The sequence below is a fragment of the Corapipo altera genome, unplaced genomic scaffold, assembly GCF_003945725.1.
Source record: "Corapipo altera isolate COAL_440 unplaced genomic scaffold, ASM394572v1 23b, whole genome shotgun sequence".
Classification (NCBI taxonomy): domain Eukaryota; kingdom Metazoa; phylum Chordata; class Aves; order Passeriformes; family Pipridae; genus Corapipo; species Corapipo altera.
Genome location: NW_020884885.1, coordinates 7,393,519 through 7,406,576, shown reverse-complemented (window position 1 = coordinate 7,406,576; position 13,058 = coordinate 7,393,519). Strand labels below are relative to the sequence as shown.

Below are 13,058 nucleotides of genomic sequence, written 5' to 3'. Positions count from 1 at the left end.
CAGTGTCACCAAAATAGCAAAGAACTGGATTGTTTGTATTCTGTAAATACAACCCATGTTTTTTGTTTTGTATAGAAAGTTTCTGATAAGGAAGATGACAACAGCAATTTAAGTGACACCTTAACAGTACCACTGAAATATCTCCCTGTTGGACATAGAGTGAAAGTAACTCTCCCTGTAAGACACGTAAGTGTTTCAAAATTTATATGATCTTTTGGAGAGAAGAATAGAATAACCCTCAGTATTTAACACCATAATATTGAAAAAAAATAATTTAGTAAATCTGAGTGAGAATTTTGGGCAAATACATGTTTTCTATGAAAAGGTTAGTTTTCTCAAAGAAATATGAATTTTTTGTCTATAAAATCAATAATTGGGATTTCATCCTGACCAGTTTGAAATGTATTTCAGACCAATCTCTGCTGTACTTTTACAGTTAAAGGACAATTTTTGATATCCTTAGCAAGGTTTTGGGATGCCCTACTGCTCTTTATCAAGCCTCGGTGGCTACTACAGTTTATATACCTAAATTTTAGATGCCTAAAGTTAGATGCATTGAGTCATGCCCTCAGAAAACAATGCTGCCATGTTCTTCTAAGTGTACAGTCATGATGGTAACTGGTGCAGAGATACAACTCTAAGTTGCTTTAAAAGCTGCAGTAATGCTACCATTTGGCCAGATGAATCTGTTAACAATAGCCAGGCATCCTTTTCCAGACTGTGCAGCAAAAGAGAAGGAAAAATAGGAGGAGAAGAATTTCCCTGAATTTTCAGCAACCTTTCCTGTAACAAGAAGGGAGAATGAATGTTTTGCCACTAGTGATTCCCCACCTCTCTTTTTGGACTATCTTTTACCTCTAGCTTTTTGAAAGGATGAGATGACTTGTATTTCCTCTTTTATCACTTCTATCACTGTCTTTATCTGGCTGCTTTTCTTCATCCTCAGGGATGTTTCAGTGTAAGTTTTACTGTGTGGCAGTGAATGCAACCAGTGCATTTGGGTGCAGAGGGTGGCAATGTGATACTGCTGCTGGGTTAGGATGGTTCATGGAGGTATGTTCACACTGAGGAAGAAATCCTGTTTCACAGCATGTTCATCTAACCACTTTGACCCCTCCTTCCTCTTTTACTTCTCTATACAATATGCTCGGTGTTGCTTTCCACTTCTTTCTTGCTACAGGTTTTTTTTTAAAAAGTATGCAGGGTGTTAGTGGTGGGATATTCCAGGAGACACTGAAAATTTGGATTTCAAAGCTTTTCTTTTTCCCACTCATTCACACCCCTGCTCTTATTTCTTTGTTTACAGAATGTGCCACTGCATCTGTACCTCCAGCTTAATGATTGGTAAGAGGAATGTTTTATTTTTCTCTAAAGGTTTTATTGCTCTTTGAACTGTGAAATCTAGAACAGAGTATCTTTTATTTAGATACAAGGAATGCACAAGACTAGAGGCAAAATATAACAAAACTCACCTTTAAAGAGTCACCACAATAGATCAAAGTTAGGTGTCCTTGGACCAAAGGAGTCATACCAAGATGCAGAAGAAATTATGAGTTTCAAACAGTGAGGAGCTTAGTCACTGAGTGTCCTTTGCATCAAAGAACCAAAGACCGAGATTGAAGGCTTCTTCAAAAAGGACAGAGGAAGAAGGCAGAGGGAAAAGGAAATTTGAAATAAGCAAAACATCCAGAGTCCATACATTACTCAAACCACACAGGTACTCTTAAGAAAATAAACTTGTGGTTCTGGTGATATCAGTAGAAAGAAGTATAAACTAGGAAAGACAAAATGTTACATTGTAAAGTAATGAGTCAGACAACAAACAAACAAAAATTATTTTAATATCTTTATCATCACATTGTTTGTGTGTTAGAAATGCCCATGAAAGACCTTCTTAGGTTCAAGACACCCTTTGCTCAGAAATGATTTGAAGCAGAAATAGAAAGGACTCAATTTACAAAGCTACTGAAAGACACAAAGCCACTGAAAGACACAAAGCCTTCCTCTTTTCATATTTGCTATCCTTAGCTGACAGTAAAACTTACACTGAAACATCAGACAATAAAGACACCACATAGAAGCAAACCAGTTGATTTCCTTGAAACTGGAAGATGCATTTCTGTTTAAATGTGAACAAGGAATCGTGATTTTTTTATGATATTTAGTAGACTGAAGTTGCTGAAAATAAATCCATATGCATTTTAAACACCAATCCCGTGCCTCTGGGTTTATTTATATTTCAGCACAGAAAAACTAGATGTGCGCTTCGGGTATGATCTGTGCCAAGAAGAGCAACAGTTCTTGCAAAAGAGGAAGAGAGTGGTTGCTGGTGCCCTGAAAAGGGTTCTTCATCTGAAAAGAGATCTACATGGATGTGAGGTCTGTGAATTGAAATCCAAACATGGTGTGTGGGTCTATTGAATTAGGATTAGCACAAGTCCCCACAAAATTTCTGGTAGATTTTGCATGTTGATAACATAACCATAGATTTGATTGACAGCAGAACAGAAGTTCTCAGTGTGACATACCCCCTACTCATGTAAAATTTCAGCTCAGCTGTTCATGCCTCCATTTTTTTCAATGGGCCAAATTCCCAAGGACATAATATACCACACTTCAAAGCCAGAGTTTCAATGCTGCAATGCTGTGGGTCAGCAAGATATAGGATGTTGTGTTAGATACAGCCTAGCCAGACAACTCAAACCAATAGGAAAACAGGAATGTTGGAAATTCACCTCACATAGATACTTATTAAATTATTGTAATGTCCCTTCTTTAGGCTTACCTGTTTTTTTTTTTCATCTTCAGAACACTTCTCACAAAAAGTCAAAATTGTTTGGGGTGAAGAAAGAACATTTTATAACAAACTGAAGTATTTTAGTTGCCAAGATCCAGGGTGAATTTTTAAGGGAAAATTTTTTTTCTTGTTGAAATTATATTTGTTGAAGGAAAAAAATGCTGTCGAAAGAATCATTTTGGGTTTTTTGAATTCTGCTAAGTTCAAAAAACTTTCTTATCCATTCTTAATTGCATTTACTGCAATTTTTTGTTATTTTTAATAAAATCATATCATTATCTATTAATAATCATTGCAATTCCAATTATAAAGAACAAGGGTAGGAAGGAGAGTTAAAATCATTGTGTATTGAAACTCATCCAAGCTTTGGGATTAAGAAAACCCACCAAGTATCTGGAGGTTAATTTAAAGAAGGTACTGGTAAAGATGGGCTAAATGTTGATTTAATTTCATTGTCCTCCAATGAAGTCTGCTGAGGAAATCCTATGAGCTGTAAATAGACTTTTCCAAGTATGCAAGGGAGTAGCTTTGTGAGGATAATACTTAATATTTTGAACAGGTCCCAGTAATAGCTGTTATGGCAACAGGCGGAGGTCTCAGAGCAATGTCAGCAATGTTCGGCCACCTCCTAGCTCTTCAGAAGCTAAATCTGTTGGACTGTGTTACCTATCTCACCGGGGCTTCTGGCTCAACATGGTGAGTATAGAAAATGAGGTTTGATTGGGAATGACTGTGACTACGTTTCCACACAGTGAGAGAGATACATCTCTTTTAAAAAGACTTACATTGTTAACAAGTGAACATAATTGCCTGGTGAAGCTCTTACTGTTGGTTCTCAATTATAACTTCAGTTTAGGCTTACCGATTCTCTTTGTTGATTAAAGTGATTGTGTAAATATAGCAATTTTCCAAAATAATCTAAATAAATGGTCGATTTTCTCGCATTTCTGCTGCTTAGGACCCTAGCAGACCTGTATGAGCATGCTGACTGGTCACAGAAGTCTCTAGAGGAGCCACTTAAGGCAGTAAAAGAAAAAGTGACAAAATGCAAACTCAATCTTATGTCTATAGACCATCTGAAGTATTACCACAAGGAACTCACTGAAAGGGCAAAAGCAGGACATGTGTCATCTTTTACAACTCTGTGGTCACTTGTTCAGGAAATGTTCTTACATGAACGGGTATGTACATGGTCCTGCCTAACAACTGAGAAACATCCACTCATAACTTTACTCTTTGAGAGCATGATGTAATGTGTGTAACAAATTCAAAGAGACTGAGGCATCCCAGTGTGATTTGTAAACTATGACAGAGGATCTCGGAGCCAGGATTTTCCAGAGTAGATAATGGTTTGAAGGTGCCTCTGTACTAGGGTACCCGAAAGCTAGGAAATTCAGGAGGGAAACTTTCAGAAAGAGCTGAGAAATTCCTGCGCCTACCCTCCTGAAAAGTCAGATCTTTTAAAATCTGTTTATAATTTGACACTTAAGAGCTGGAGTAATCTGTCCTCATGTGAACATTAATCTCAGCCTTAGTAAAGATCTGTGGGATGCAGACATCAAGGCACTTAGATATTCTAATGAAGAAGCCAATAGGTATCAAAAAGACAACCAAGAAGGAAAGCTCAGGAACATGAAGGAAAAGGTCTCGTATTAAAATGTGACTCACAGATTCCTCTGTGTTGTAAAATATCTGTTATCAATCCGTATGCGGGTAAATTGTGTCAGTGTTATGCTCTTCCAGAGGTTTATTGTGATTTTTTTTTCTCATTGATTAGCCAAGAAAGTACAAACTCACAGACCAGCGCAGGGCATTGGAGCATGGACAAAACCCGTTGCCTTTCTATGCGGTCCTCAATGTGAAAGACGAGAAGTGTGGTACTTTCAAATTTAGAGGTAAGTGTTCGTAGAGTTTCTTCTGATTCTGGGTATGGACTAAAGAGAATTTGGAGGGAAGGTGTGTGTGGGTGTGTGTGTGTGTAGAAAAAAAGGGGAATACATCTGTTACTTGCCCTGATTCAGTAGTCATCTCTTTATAAAATGTTTGTCTTTTTTGCAAACTACTGGGTTAGAAAGAGCAGATCTGCTGGGTAACATCTTCAGCCATAAACATGACACTTCTGAAATTCTGGGGTGAAATCCTACAGACATTGTGTCCTACTACAGACACCGTGAGTGAGTGTGGGCAAATCACCTGATCTTTTTCTGCCTCAATTCCACACCTATAAAATGGCTTTGATGCTTCCTTAGTTTGTAGAGGTACTGGGAAACGTAATTGTCACTTCCCTAAATACTACACTGATAAAAGTATGAAAATGGAGTGGAGTATGATGCTGTGATATGACACCCTTTAAATGGACACAGGCCACATTAAAAAAGGGTATTAAAATGAGAAGATTCTGGAAGGAAAAAGCAATTAGTGCTTACATTAGGTTAGGTTTATAGCTACTGTTCTACTGCAATGCCTGTATAGGACAGCTTGAGTCAGGAAACTGCATGGCCATGCCCACACTGTGATACTTTCTACTTTTATGCTGATGTGTCTTCAGGCTGCTTTGTTATATCACGTTGACTGGCAGGTTTGGGTTAGCTTTCCTGCCAGTTATTCCTTGCAGTTTAGATCACACTTGCATGTTGTACAGTTGATGCTCTTGATTTAGAGAGGCAAGTGGGATTCCAGAATCTTTATATAGAAATAGATATTTAAGCTTTTGAACCTAATGTTAGACTTTTTTCTGAGGTGAAAAGGCTAGATCCTTTTGTATGCAAATCATCTCTCAGTTTGTAGGGAGGTCTATGGTACAGCTTGAATTAAAAAGCTGCAAATAGTACTGTGCTGCTGAGACAAGCAAGATCCATGGAGCTTGTGGATAGTTTTATCCACAGAGGAAGGTTTTGTTTTCTTAGTTCTGTTACAGTAAACATGCCATGTGTCAATTCTTTTGTAGAGTGGGCAGATTTCTCTCCTTATGAGGTAGCCATACCAAAATATGGAGTCTCCATTCCTTCAGAATATTTTGACAGCAAGTTCTTCATGGGAAGGCGAGTGAAGAAGCTGCCAGAGTCTCGGATCTGCTATCTGGAAGGTGACCTAACAGTGCAATACAGTTAATCATGATATTAGCTAGCCACTGGCCTGTGTACAACATTCCTTGCCAGCAAATCTGCTCTAATCTTGATTCAGTGTGCACTTTTGTACACTTCTGCTCTTTGTAAAGCTTCTTTCCTTCTGTCCTCTCTTTAAGCTGGGCAGATTTGGGAAAGTTGCAGCATGGTTCCCCTTATATTTTCTAAACCAAACAAGACAGTGGAAAAGGCAAGTTGAGGAAATAATAAGCCTTCCTTCCCTGAGCAGTCATCAACTCTTCAACTTCATAAACTATATTTCTAGAGAATGCATTACTGCAGTAGAATTGGAGGGATCTGAAAATAAAATATGTAATCTAAAACAACCCACAAAGGTGAGAGCCACCTGAGCTTTGTGGGCTGAGAATGATGTCACTAATCTTCTTTGCCCATAAGGATGAAGGAAGCCCTTTGAACTTTGAACAGCTACCTTGACTGACCATTCTACCAGTAAAGGTAAAGAAAAGGGTAAAAACAGCTAGTCAGAGGAACCCATCTGTCCCAGGCAGATTTTAAACCCTTGCAAGAGTTTTAGTTTTCATACCAAAACCAGGGGTCCAGTGGAGACAAAAAACATATTTCTCTCACTGTGAAGTCTGCTAGAGGTTGAATTTGTTCCTCATGTAAGTACCTGGCATGGGGCTTAATGACAAAGAATAGTTCTTTCTTTTCCGAAAGCAGACTCACATATGGAGCCAATTCTATTTTGACCCTGGACCAGTTGTAGTCCACAGAAACAAAATGTGCCTGAAAGGAAGAAATGGGTTTTAGATCAATTTAAAGAATAAATTAGTTTAAAGAAGGCCCTGATGCTTCACCATGCTTTTAAAGCCTGCTTCTCTCACAGCTACGCAGTAAACACTCTAAAATATCATTTGGGTGATAAATACCTCTTGTTACTCTCTACTATGCAGTGAATGGTCTGTATGTAGTTCCCTCTTGAGAAAGAGCAGTGAAGTGCTGACACCATTATTTTTGAACTCTGTGAGATCTACTGCTTAAGCTGTGTTATGACAGGGTCTGTTTACGTGGGCCAATAATATGAGGCATGGATACTTGTAATAGTCAGTGGTTAACATGTGGTAGGGCAGTATTTTCACCATGTGATTTGGCTTGCAGGTCTTTGGACAAACATCTTTACTAGGAATTTGCTGGACGGCTTGTACTGGTCCTCAAATTCAAATGAGTTCTGGGAACGATGGGCCCAAGATATGGTAGATATAGGTAAGAGTTTAAAAATCAGTATTTATTTTTGACCAGACAATACTTCGTATTCAGGAGAAGCTTAAGAAAGGTACACTTGGTGCTGTTTGTGAATAATCTCTCACATGTTCACTCTAAATTGCATGTTGTGTTGCCTCACTGTGGGTCTTCCACAATAATTTTAATCCGTACCATAATGATCACTATGTGATGTTTTCTTTCTTTTCTTTTTCCCTCCCCTGCCCTCCCCTGCCCTCCCCTGCCCTGCCCTGCCCCTTCCCTTCTTTTCTTTTCCCCAGAACCACACTTCATGCTAGTTACAAATGTTTTTCATTTCAGAATTCCTCCTGGTCTGTTATATGACTGCCCATGACTGCAAATGAGAAGGGTGGCTTTTACTTGTGGGCAAAAGTACAAAACCAGTATGTCATTTGAAAGAGTAAAAGACAGAAGCTGTGGTTGCTTTATAGAAAACCAAATATCTCTTTGTTTAAATGATATGGGTCATGTGCACGTGTTTTCCAGCAGCCTGCAAGAACCAGGGAGGAGAGGGACCCATAGAAAGAAAAGAAGGGCAGCTAGTCAGTAAATGGACCTGGCAGAACAGGTTGCTGATTTTTTTTCCCTTCTATTTCATAGTTTCTTCTCTATTTCAGAAAGACATTCCCCTGAGGATGATATCACTGTCATCGAGCCTCCATCCTGTTTGTCAGGGAAGTTGTATGAAATGTTTCAGGACATTATGACCAAGCGCCCACTACTGGGAAAGTCTCATAACTTCCTGAGAGGCTTAGAATTTCATAAGGATTATATACATCAGAAAAAATTTATTGAATGGAAAGGTAACTGCAACAAAGAGTTAGCTGCACTGTGCAGGTAACATCTCAGATTTTTTTTTTTTAAACTTTGGAAAACTCACATTTAGAGATATTGGAAATCTGTTGAGGTGGAACTATGTTCACAGTGTCTGTTGCTTTAGGGTAACAGGCTAAAATGAACTAGTCCATGGGCTGCTCTTTCCCTGCTGGAAGATATCTGTAATTTGTGTCAAACCATGCTCTTCTACAGGAAGTTTGTCACTCTGCATAGGTACAGTAGTCAAAAGATTCATGAAGGGCAGAATCTTTTGAGGTCAAGAAACAAAGGTAACACCAGAAGCATAAAATAACAGGTTATTATGTGGTAGCAGGAAAGGACTGGTTGCAAGCCTGTGGTTGCCCATATGTCTGGTATTTCTGCCTGATGATTTATCCATCCAGAGACCTCTCTTTAACCCCTCAAAAACAGAAGTACCAAGATCCTGCTACAGAAAGTTGAAATCACATAGGGTTAGACTGTATGTATTAAACAAACAGAATATGTAGACTTGATGTATAAATGGAATTTTCTATGGTCTGTGCTCTGCAGGAAGGCAAAGTAAACAGTCATAATAGTTTTACCTCAAAATCTATGAAACAATCTGTGAAATGATAGCAAGGTGATGGAGCTGAGGTTTTGTGGATCAGAAACCTTCCTATAATCCCACTACCCTCATTTATTCCATGAACAGGTAGCAGTGTGGGAGGACCCCACATTATCAAGGTTAATCCGACTTCAGCAAGAAAGTACGCGTTCTCTGCCTCCTCTGAGTCTTTCTCTTTGGCAGCTTGTGTTTTCTTTCCCCTCTTTTATGCAAGTTACAGTATGTTTTGTCCCTCTCTGCCATTGCTACATGGTTGGCTGACAATGGCAAGACATGGTGGTGCTTTTTGTGGATTAAGGCAAAGCTCACAGTGTGCTATCTGCTTTCAAAATGTTCAGTAAGCAAAAAGTCAGTGTCCTGAAAGAGTCTGCTCTTAGAAAGTAAATGAGAGGAGAAAACAAGAAGCATAAGAAGGGTGGGTGAGAGAAGGAGCAAGCAAGTAGCTTAAGAAGGTGGATGAAGGATGAAATTGTCAGTCAGTAATTGTTAAAAAAAAGCTTTCCTTACATTTGCTGATTATCAGTTTTAAAGACAAATGGGTAGAAGCAGATTTCAAGGAGGATTTTGTGGAAGCGAGCATAGGAACACTAAAGACTATCTCAGGATAGATAATCTACAGATGAAGTAAAATATATGGAAAGCATGAAGTCTGGAGAGGGAAAAGGGAAACTGAAAGTCTGGAGTGGGAAAATTAGCGGATTTTCTATCTTCTTTTGGTTGCCTGCACAAGTCCAAGCTAAACCTTAGGAGCAAGATGTCAGGTCTGTGAACAGAACTGATAGTCTTGTGGTAGGTGAAATCTCCAGAATATAGCTTTGTTTTAAAGGCTTCCCTACATCTGAGGTTATCTGACAGATTAAAACAAGACTTTAAATGTCTGATTTTCCTGGTGAGATATTTCAGAACTAATACCGTGGAATTAGTGTAATGCATTTACAGTAGGGTTCATGCTTTCAAGGGAATTCCTGAGACAGGACTTTAAAGAAAGTCTCTATTTGCATGTGGGATGGAAGAAGAGATTCTCACAAGAAAATGCCTTCTTGTAGTTCATATGTCCAGCCATGAATAAATGCTGCATATTTCCACCTCTGTGATAAGAAAAGGAGGGTAATGTAATTTCAACTAAAAATTTTCACTGGGCCAAAGACAAGTAAAAAGCTCTGTTTCTTTTGTGAGGGACTGCAAGCAAATGTCTCTCATGACAGCAGAATCTGTGAATTCTCAGCAGCCTTGAATGCTAAAATAAGCACATTTTGTAAAGACCTGACAGTGAGGAAATGGAAAAATTATGAGTTATTACTTCAAACTGCCGTGAAACATTCCAGGCTATGGAACAATCTGGAGTTACTCTGCACAGTTTAAATTAACACTACAGAATGAGGCCAAGGAAGCAGAGAGGTTGAATTAATTAAATGCTGCAGTATTTCTGTGATCAACAGTTTCTTAAAATGCCTAAACACAATAATTTAAGGCTCAAGTGTTCTGCTCTGGGCTTTCTACCTCATTTTGTGTACTTGAGGGACACCCTTAAGCCATTATTTTGATGCTTAAAACCATGGCAAAATGTTTCGTGTTTCATGGGACTAGAGGAGTACTAGGGGAACAATAGAGGACTTGCTGTCTACAGGGCAAGTTGGTGAGGTTGCTAGCATAGAAATAAGAGCCTAGCTATCAGAAACTGCCTTTAGATCTCAATTTACCAGTTGGTGTAATCCCCTTTTGGCTCCTCTTGGCATTAATGTGAGGTTTAATTAATTCAAGCAGTATTTTAAGCTGTTGGTAGGGGATACTGTGTGCATGATGTGGTATTTTTTTGCAGATAATTTATATGAGAACACTGAAAGCATGTTGAAGTCAGATTTTTCAACCTGGGAGAGGAGCCTAAGCCTGAGAATACAAAAGCAAAAAAAGAGCAATGCAAAAATGCAGTGATGTATTGCATTTCTTAGCTGTGTTGCTACACTGTGAAATTGTTTTTGTTGTTTACATTTTTCCCAGTTCTTAGGGGGAAAAAATCTGTTGAAGTCTGTATTCTGTGAAAAATGACTCCCCAGAGCAGCTGTGAGGTCAGTGGAGTCTGTGTATCACCTGTCCTCTTCCTGGCTGCCTCATGGCCTGCCTTTGTGAGTGTGTCTGGGAGAGTGTGGTAACAGGCCAGATGGGCCCAGATGTGCAGTCTAAAGGGCATGCTTCTGAGGCCATGTTTGTGGGCTTGCATTATGGAGGGAGGTGACCCTGGTCTTGAGGGCAACCAAGAGACTGCTCTTAACATGTAGCACAGACAGAATTACTCACTCCTCCTTTCCTAACAATGCAGCACTAACTATATTCAAAATGTTTTTCAGACACTGTTCTGGACGCTTTCCCTAACAATCTGACACCGCTGCAGAAATATCTTTGTCTGATAGATGTTGGCTATTTCATCAACACCAGTGGTGCAGCACTTTTCAAGCCAGAGAGGAATGTAGATGTCATTATATCCCTTGACTATGGTTTGGGGAATGTGTTCAAGGTGAGAAGATTAACTTACTCTGTTCTTTGCAATTCTGGTAAAACTATTCTTATCTTATTAAAACTTTTAAGTGAGTGGCTCTCTAAATCTTGATCATATAGTCAAGACCAAACCAGTCACTGTATCTTGGAGGAGGAAAGAAACTTACTTCAAGAACAGAACTATAGAAACTGTTAGGCTCTTTTCTCTATAGTGAATTATACACTATAGAGAATAGTGTGCACTTTCTAGGATCCTCAGGGAATTGCAGTAACAATTGTTTGCTGGAGACATGCCCTTGATCTCTCCTGGTCTGTCATGACAAATTCTAAATGTGGTTTTGGATCATTCTCTTGAGCTTGTAAAAAGCGTTATAAACTGATAAGAGGCATCATCTGACTTGTGGTAAATGGTGGCCAAAAGTAGGGTTGTACTGCAGCTGCTTTGGACTACACATTCATTTCAGAGTGATTCTAGGGAATGAGTTAAGATGCCATAGTATTTCTAGGATACATGAGTAAACCTGATTCTTGGCTTAGAGCTTTAACTCCATGACATTCTGTGTCCACAGCAATTAGAGATGACGTACAAATATTGCAAGATACAACATATCCCGTTCCCCAAAGTGGAGCTAAGTGAAGAAGAAAAGAAGAACCCAAAGGAATGTTATGTCTTTTCGGATGCTGAGGACCCCAGAGCACCCATAGTAATCCATTTCCCCCTGGTGAATGACACGTTTAAGGAATTCAAGGAGCCAGGTAAATTCAGTCAACAAAACTAGGTACTGTGTTCTACCCCTGGTATGTTTCCACTGATGACAGGCAGAAGAACAACCTCTGTACACCTGCTGGTCATTCTCCACTTGCAAAGTATGGAGAACACAATCCCAGGCAGCTCAGTGCCACACTGTGTTGGAAAGCATTACCGAGAGTGGGTGGGTCTTCAGGGTTTTTTTGAAAAACAAAACAAAACAAAAATAACCCAGCCCCTGGAAAGCACTTGAATGTTTAATGAATGCAAGAGCAGGCAAAATGCCAAGCTTGCTGCAGTGCTCTGCCAGTGCACTCGCAGGCTGCAGCTGCGTGGCCAGCTGGACATGGGGCCTCCTCTCTGTGGCCCTGTTGCTGTGGTTAGAAGAGAGGACCATGAACCACTTGTAGTGGTCACCTACTTGCACCCAGCTCAGGAGCAGGTGGAATGGCTGCCTGCAGAGAGGGCATGTGGTGCTCTGTCTGGCCCAGTGATTAGTGCAAGTAGTGCAGAATTGCTGGAGGCGGAAAGGCAAAATTCCAAAATTCTATTGTGTTTATGAGTAGGACCACAGCAGAATGGGTGTCTCTGAGGCAGCATTTGGAGGAGGGTAGGAACAGCAGCAAAACATTTTAAGTAAAGGTCCTTTTCTGCTCTGCTATTCACCGATGCTCAATAAATATGTTCAGTAAGAGCTAACCAAGAAAACCACATTTAGAAGCTCTATGGATGAAAAGAGGAAATGCCCTGTAGGCTTGTTCAGTGGAGGTTGGAGATGGTCCAGATGGCAATGTGTGGTGATATCTGGTCATTGAGCAGTGGCTGGCAGGTAAAGAAGGTGAGGTTTTTGGAATCTCTCTGAATGAAAGATAGATGAGATGATGCAGAGCAAAGCAGCTGCTGCAGCTTCTCAGTGCTCCAGGCCCAAACTGGTGAGCTATGACGCTCACTTGCATGTCTCTAGCAGTTGGTGATTCATCCATCAAGCTGACAATCAGCAATTGATGTGGGTAGTTGGGGGAGGAAGGTCCTTGGCAACCTGGTTTTGTGGATTTCAATTTTAACAGTGGAGCTTTTTGTTTCTAGGTGGATGAGAGACACCTTGTGGAATGTGGGTACTTTTTTCTTGTTTTTAACTATTTAAATTCCAAAGACACTCAATTTGTGAAGTGCCCATTTACAATGCAAATATTATAGACTGTGCTTTTGTGTGCTTGAGGCAGATGCAGC

General features: G+C 39.7%; 1 protein-coding gene across 5 annotated transcripts in view; it reads left to right on the top strand.

The window, feature by feature from the left end:
* The window catches only part of LOC113946741 (cytosolic phospholipase A2 beta-like), a 33,209-nt gene that overhangs the window by 17,658 nt on the left and 2,493 nt on the right, over positions 1-13,058 (top strand). For 2 of the 5 annotated variants that reach the window (XM_027642463.1, XM_027642462.1), the window contains 11 exons: positions 76-186; positions 1,307-1,344; positions 2,244-2,379; positions 3,357-3,493; positions 3,756-3,978; positions 4,575-4,692; positions 5,745-5,882; positions 7,042-7,146; positions 7,782-7,967; positions 10,933-11,099; positions 11,650-11,836. In XM_027642463.1, coding sequence (XP_027498264.1) covers positions 76-186; positions 1,307-1,344; positions 2,244-2,379; positions 3,357-3,493; positions 3,756-3,978; positions 4,575-4,692; positions 5,745-5,882; positions 7,042-7,146; positions 7,782-7,967; positions 10,933-11,099; positions 11,650-11,836 — 1,546 coding nt within the window. Of the gene's footprint in view, positions 1-75; positions 187-1,306; positions 1,345-2,243; positions 2,380-3,356; positions 3,494-3,755; positions 3,979-4,574; positions 4,693-5,744; positions 5,883-7,041; positions 7,147-7,781; positions 9,695-10,585; positions 11,100-11,649; positions 11,837-13,058 lie in introns of those variants that run through there. The other 3 variants (XM_027642465.1, XR_003527532.1, XM_027642464.1) reach the window with 3 other exon arrangements.